Below are 7,964 nucleotides of genomic sequence, written 5' to 3' on the forward strand. Positions count from 1 at the left end.
CTGTGCATGGGGTTGCTATGAGTCGGTTCTGACTCGATAGCACCTGACAACAACAACAATGTTTGAAACACAAAGGTCACTAGTCAAATGTTTTTGAATGAAAAATTTATACTTTTAAACATCAATGGCCTAGAGAACAAATAAGATACTTAAAGAGAGACACAAAACCTGGGTTTCTATGCTCTTATTGTGTGCCATTAAGTAAAATCTGACTCACAGAATCCCTGTAGGAAGGAAAAGTACTGCGGCATAGGGTTTTCCATTTTTTTAGAAGCAGACAGTTGGTGGGTTTGAACTGCCAACTTTGCAGTTATCAGTTTAATGCTTATCCTACAGCATCACACTCTGTTTCTATACTTGATAACATTTCTTTTTCTCTCAATTGTCCTAATTCTGCTCATGATAGCATATCATTTAAGATGGGAAATTCAAGGAAATCTTTGAATTTAGGCAGAGAAGGAAGAGTCAATTAGTCTACAAGGCCCACAAATAAGGGACTTCCACCCATAATTTAATTTCTACTACCTACTTAGTTTCAGAGGAGCTCTGATAGTGTAGTGGTTACGAATCAGGCTGTGAGTCACAAGTTGAGCAGTTCAAAACTACCAGCCACTCCACTGGAGAAAGATGAGGCGTTCTGCTCCTGTAAAGATTTACAGCCTCAGAAACCCTGTGTAGGGTTGCTATGAGTTGGAACTGACTCCATGGCACATAACAACAACAATAACAACCTACTTAGTTTCTCGTCTCATTTTTCCTTACTTGGACTGTGTTTAGGCTTTCTCTCACCAACCTCTACCTTCTATTGCAGGGTTGCCAGATCTGCTGTTCTAAAGCTCCTTTATATATGGCACACACCTTCTCAAAACCCTTCAATCACTTCCCATTTCCTTAGCCTGAAAATTCAAGGGGTCAAAGAATTTGGCTCTATTTGCAGTTTTGAACCTTTCTTTTGCTGACCTTTTTGTGCAGTGCAAAGAATGGACAGAAAATGAACTACTCTTCTTTAACAGGTACCATGACTTCATTTTTTCTTTTTCTCAGCCTAGAGACTCTTCTTGCCATCTTCACCAGTCAATCTTACTTAAGCTTTAGAGCTTAGCATCAGGGCCCTCATACAAAGGTCCCACCTTAGCTTAGGATGAGGCAAAGCCCAGAAGACTTTAATTCATCCAAAACCTTAGAGAAATTGACTTTCATATACTTCTAGTCTGTACACACTAAGTGCCTGGAGGCTGTATTGTTGAAGATACAAATGCAGAGATTTTGTGATAAAAAAGTAAAAAACATAACACTGAAATGGATCCAAGTTTAGAAACTATGTTGTTGCTGTTGTTAGGTGCCTCAAGTCAGTACCAACTCCTAGCAACACTATGCACATCAGAACGAAATACTGCCCAGTCATAGGCCAACCTCACAATTGTTGCCACGCTTGAGTTCATTGATGTTGCCACTTTGCCAATCCATCTCGCTGGAGGTCTTCTTCTTTTTCTCTGACCCTCCCCGCTAAGTATGAGAGAGGAAGTTTGGCCATCTTGGCCTCTAAGGGGCACTCTGGCTGCACTTCTTCTAACATAGATCTGTGCAGCCCATGGTATTTTCAATATTCTCCTCCAACACTATAACTCAAATGCATCAATTCTTCTACGATCTTCCTTATTTTTCACTGTCTTACTTTCTCATGCATATTAGGTTATTGAAAATACCATGGCTTGGGTCAGGAGCACCTTAGTCCTCAAGCTGACAATTTTGCTCTTCAACACTTTAAAAAGGCCTAGTGCAGCAGATTTGCGTAATGCAATACATCATTTGATCTCTTGACTGCTGCTTCCGTGAGTGTTGATGGTTGATCCAAGAAGAATGAAGTCTTTGACAATTTCAATCTTTTCTCCATCGATAAGAATGTTGTTTATTATTATCCAGTGATGGGGATTTTGGGGTTTTTTTTTACACTGAGATGCAATCCATACTGAAGGCTATGCTCTTTGATCTTCATCAGTAAATATTTTAAGTTCTCTTCACTTTCAGCAAGCAAGATTTTATCATCTACATATCGCAGGTTGTTAATGAGTCTTCCTCCAATCCTATTGCCATGTTTTTCTTCATGTAACCCAGCTTCTTGGATTATTTGCTCAGCATACAGTTTAAATAAGTATGGTGAAAGAATACAACCCTGTCGTACACCTTTCTTAATTTAAAACCATTTAGTGTTTCCATGTTCTGTTTGAACAACTGCCTCTTGGTCCATGTACAGATTCCTCATGAGCACAATTAAGTGTTCCGGAATACTCATACTTCACAATGTTGTCCATAGCTTGTCATGATCCACAAAATAGAAAGCCTCTGCATAGTCAATAAAGCACAGGTAAAACTTCTTTCTGGTATTCTCTGCTTTCAGCCAAGGAAAAGAGATGGAAGGAATACACAGAGTCACTGAACCAAAAGGAAATGGTTGATGTTCTACCATTTCAAGAGGCAGCAAATGATCAAGAGCCAATAATACTGAAGGTAGACGTCCAAGGTGTATTTAAGGAATTGGCAAAGAACAAGGCACCAGGAATTGATGGAATAAAAATTGAAATCTTTCAAGAAAGTGAGGCAGCACTGGAGGCACTCACTCATCTATGCCAAGAAATTTGGAAGACAACTATCTGGCCAACTGATTTGACTTGTGCCCATTCCAAAGAGAGGTGACCCAATGGAATGCAGAAATCATTGGACAATATCTTTGATATCCCATTTGAGTAAAGTTTTACTAAAGGTAATACAGAAATGGCTGTAAGCATACATTGACAGAGGACTTCCTGAGGTTCAAGCCAGATTCAGAAGAGGCCGTGGAACAAGGGATATCATTGCTGATGTCTGATGGATCTTCACTGTCCAGCTTTTGCATGCATTTCAGTTCACTAATGCCTAAGATATCAATATTTATACATTCCATTTCATTTGTGATAATTTCCAATTTTCCTAGATTCATACTTTATACATACCATGTTCCAATTTTTAATGGATGTTTACAGTAGTTTCTCATTTTGAGTTGTGCCCCATCAGCAAATGAAGGTCCTGAGGGCGTTACTCCCATGGACTTTACTCCATTCACATCATCACAGTCAACTCCAGTTTGACTCAGGTTGCAAGGCACTAAAATGTGACTCTTCCCCAGTCACATTCTGAGTGCCTTCCAACCTGAGGGTCTCATTTTCCAACACTGTATCTGACAGTGTTTCTGTGCTATTCATAAGGTTTTCAGTGACTAAATATTAGGAAGTAATTCATCTCTCCTTCTTCCTAGCCTGTTCGTCTGGAAAAGCCCTATATCACCAACCAAAATAAGGCTGGGGCAGAAAGTGAATAAACCATCAATTGCTCATATCCAAGTTCAGAATGCATTAGGCAAATCTGCTGCACAATAACTCTTTAAACTGTTCAAGAGCAAAGACGTCAGCTTGAGGACTAAGGTATGCTTGACTCAATCCATGGTATTTTCAATAACCTCATATGCATGTGAAAGCTGGACAGTGAATAAGGAAGATCAGAGAATTGATGCATTTGAGTTATAGTGTTGGAGGTGAATATTAAAAGTACCATGGACTACCAAAAGAACAAACTAATCTGTTGGAAGAAGTACAACAAGAATGCTCCTTGGAAGCCAGGATGACCAGACTTCCTCTCTCATACTTCAGACATGTTGTCAGGAAGAACCAGTTACTGGAGAAGGATATAATGTTTGGTAAGGTGGAGGGTCAGAGAAAATGAGGAAGATCCGCAATAAGATGGATTAGCACAGCGGTAGTAGCAATGGCCTCAAATGTAGCAACGATTGTAAGGTTGGCATAGGACCTGGTAGTGTTTTGTTCTGTTATACACAGGGTCACACTGAGTTGGTACTGATTCGATGTCACCTACCAACAACAAGTTCAAGTTAAAGATGAAGAAAATTAGAGCAACTTAACAAGAGCCAAAATATGGTCTTGAACATATTGTACATGAATTTAGAGATCATCTCAAGAACAGTTTTAATCATTAGACACTAATGACCTAAGACCAGAAGCATTATGGGATGACATCTACACAATATCATATAAGAAGCAAAAGATCATTAATAAGGCAGAAAGAAGAAAAAGACAAAAATGGATGTCAGCAGAGATCTGAAACTTCCTCTCCAGCATAGACATGCTAAAGCAAATGTTAGAAATGAGAAGGTAAAAGAACTGAACATTTCAAAGGGAAGCTCAAGAAAATAAAGTCAAATACTATACTGAAATGTACAAAGACTTGGGAGTTACAAAACTAAAAGGGAAGTACATGCTGAGTGTTTCTCAAGTTGAATGTACTGAAGGAAACATTCAATCTTCGACTTGCAAAATTGAAGGGTTCTATGGGAGTCCTGGAGTCCTGGTGTGGCACTGTGGGTTAATGCCTGGACTTCAAAGTCAGCTTAACCATAAAGTAGGCAGGTCAAGCTCACCAGTTGCTCCTTGGAAACCCTAGTCAGGTCACTAGGGGTTGGAACTGACTCGACAGTATTTAACACCAACAAAAATGGGCAAAATATTGAATGATGCAGAAAGCTTCAGAAGAAGATGGAAGGAATACAGAGTCACTATACCAAAAACAAATTGTTGATGTTCAGCCATTTCAAGAGGTAGCATGTGATAGAGAACTGATGGTACTGAAGGAAGCAGTCCAAGCTGCACATTGGAACTGGTGAGAAACAAGAGAAATGATGGAATACAAATTCTAATCTTCCAACAAACTGATGAAGCACTGGAGAAACTCACTCATCTAGGCCAAGGAGTTTGGAAGACAACTATCTGGTCAATCGATTAAAAGAGATCCATATTTGTGCCTATTCCAAAGAGAGTTGACTCAGCAGAATGTGAGAATCATCAAATAGTAACATTAATATCACATGCATGTACAAGTTTCTGAAGATAATTTAAAAATTGCTGTATCAGTATACAGACAGGGAACTGCCAGAAATTCAAGCCAGATTCAGAAGAAGATGGAGAAAAATGGCTGAAAGGAAAGAATATCAGAAAGATATTCATTTGACTAAGCAAAGGCTTTTGACTGTGTGAATTATGATATGCTATGGGTAACACTGTGAAGAGTGGGTATTGCAGAACACTTAAGGGGGCCCATGAAGAACCTGTATATAGACCAACAAACAGTAGTTTGTACAAAACAAAGGGATAATGAATGATTTAAAGTCAGGAAAGGTGTGCATCAGGGTTATATTCTTACCCTATATTCATTTAATCTGTATGCTGAGCAAATAATCTGAGAAACTGATATAAAACATCACAGTTAAATGAAGAAGAATGTTGCTTCAGAACTGAAGGAAGATTTATTAACAACCTGCAAGTCCTGATACAGTTTCCTTTTCTATACTTTATGTCCCTCCTCTTTGATTTTCATTTCACTCACAAGTTTGGCAATATTATTCTTATATTCCTAAAGATTAGAAAGTATACTGCTTTTTCAATTTAAGTATATTTACACAAATTTTTGATTAACTAAAAATACAAAATTCTCAACTTTTATATGTAATTATAAATCTACAGAAGAGATAGATGATACAACCTCGCTTGTTGGACGCAAAGAGGATTTAAAATACTGATGAAAATCAAAGATCACAGTCTTCAGTATGGACTGCACCTCAATTGGACTAATCCTCACAACTGGACTAATAGATAATATTATGATAATTGGAAAAAAGATTGAATTGTCAAAGACTTCATTTTGCTAGGATATACAATAAGCACTCATGGAAGCAGCAGTCAAGAAATAAAATGACGTATTGCATTAGGGAAATCTGTTGCACAAGACCTCTTTAAAGTGTTAAAGAACAAAGGTATTAGATTGAGGACTAAGGTGCACCTAAGCAATGATTTTTACAATAGTCTTATATGCATGTGAAAGTTGGATACTGAGTAAGGAAGACTGTAGAAGAACTAATGCATTTGAGTTATGGCGTTGGAGAATAATATTAAAGTATCATTCATGGACTCCCAGAAGAACAAATGAATCTCTCTTGGAAGAAGGACAGCCATAATGTTCTTTAGAAGCCAGGGTGATAAGACTTTGTTTCTCATACTTCAGGTATGTTATCATGAGAAACCATTCCCTGGATAAGGATATCACGCTTGGGAAAGTGGAGAGTCAGTGAAAAAGAGGAAGACCCCAATGGTATGAATAGACAGACTGGCACAGCAATGGGATCAAGTGTAACAACAATTGTGGGGGTGGTGTAGGACTAGGCAATGCTTTATTCTGTTGTCAAAGTCGACTAGATGGCATCTAACAGCAACAACAATAGCAAAATATTTTTTCTTATATTTTGGATACAAGTACTGTATCAGATACGTGCTTTGCAAATGTTTTCTCTGGGTAGTCTTTTTATTTTATCAGCCATGTTGAAGAAAAGAAGTCTTTAATTTTGATAAAGTCCAAGTTATAATTAAAAATATATATATTTTGAGTTTTTGTTTCTTTCCAAGAAGTTGTGCCTTCCTCAAGATTACTTAAGAATGTGTCCTGTGCCTTCTTTTATAAGTTTTACAGATATAAGTTTGACATTTAGATCTAATATCCATTTCAAGCTAATATTTACATATCATGTGTTTAAAGATGGTTTCACTGAAAATGTTTTTAATTCCTAGATGAAACCAATGAACTGCAATACATGATCAACATATATTTGACTCCTGTTTTACTGAAAGATGAAAAACATATATATTTGATATTAATTGTATTGCATTGTTTCATACTGAATAATATTAAGTACAAATGCCATAAATTCAGTTAAAAAATATTGCAGTATATATCACATACATATATAGTAAGGTACAAGAACCTAAACTTAAAATCATCCAGGAAATGTTCATTCAAGAACACTTGTTACTGAAAAATGTTTGTATACACATTTAAATTGTTTAATGATGTCTTACAATTCAATATATTAAAAAAAAAACAAAAACTTACCTTGTTTTTGTAAGTCCTGATAAAGTTTTTTTATTTCAATTTTATGTCCCTCCTCTTTGATTTTCATTTCATTCACAAGTTTGGCAATATTATTCTTATATTCCTAAAGATTAGAAAATATACTGGTTTTTAAAGTATATTTACACTAATTTTTGATTACTTAGAAATACAAAATTCTCAAATTTATATGTAATTATAAACCTAAAGAAGAGAGAAAGATACTCTTCATTGTTTTGAGAGCAGCCAGTTTTTGCTTCATGTGCAAAGTCTTTTTATGTTTGCATCCTGATACTCATCGAAAATGCTTAACATATTAAAATACCTGGTTTAATTGTATGAATAAGTGCTACTATAACACTAAAACTACCACACACCTATCAGTTTGTCCTACTGTGGTGTCCTGACTGTTGCTGTGATGCTGGAAACTATGCCACTGTTATTTTAAATAGCAGCAGGATCACCCGTGATGTACAGGTTTCAGTGCAGCTTCCAGACTAAGAAAAACTAGGAAGAAGGCAAGATAGACCACTTCGTAGTGGTTAATCACTGAAAATATGAATAGCAGTGGAATACTGTCTGGTATAGTGCAAGAAGATAAGCCACTCAAGTCAGAAGTACTCAAATTGTTGTTGTTGTTGTTAGGTGCCGTGAAGTTGGTACTGACTCATAGCAACCCTATACTCAGCAGAACAAAACACTGCCTGATTCTGGGCCAACCTCACTACTGTTGCCACTCTTGAGTCCATCAATGCTGCCACTTCACCAATCCATTTCATTGGGTGTTTTCCTCTTTTTCTCTGACCCTCCACCTTACCAAACATGATATCCTTCTCCAGCGACTGGCCCCTCCTGACAATACGTCTAAAGTATGAGAGACGGAGTCTGGTCATCTTGGCCTTTAAGGAGCACTCTGGCTGCACTTCTTCCAAATGAATCTGTTTGTTCTTTTGGCAACCCATGGTACTTTCAATATTCTC

The 7,964-nt window shown here is 37.2% G+C and overlaps 1 protein-coding gene across 1 annotated transcript in view; it reads right to left on the minus strand.

The window, feature by feature from the left end:
* CCDC152 (coiled-coil domain containing 152) overlaps nucleotides 1-7,964 on the minus strand; it is a 70,978-nt gene that overhangs the window by 12,303 nt on the left and 50,711 nt on the right. Inside the window, exon 5 of the mRNA XM_006877303.1 lies at nucleotides 6,988-7,090. Within this exon, the coding sequence (XP_006877365.1) occupies nucleotides 6,988-7,090 (103 nt within the window). The remainder of the gene's footprint in view (nucleotides 1-6,987; nucleotides 7,091-7,964) is intronic.

Source organism: Chrysochloris asiatica, unplaced genomic scaffold, assembly GCF_000296735.1.
Source record: "Chrysochloris asiatica unplaced genomic scaffold, ChrAsi1.0 scaffold00466, whole genome shotgun sequence".
NCBI classification, from domain to species: Eukaryota; Metazoa; Chordata; class Mammalia; order Afrosoricida; family Chrysochloridae; genus Chrysochloris; species Chrysochloris asiatica.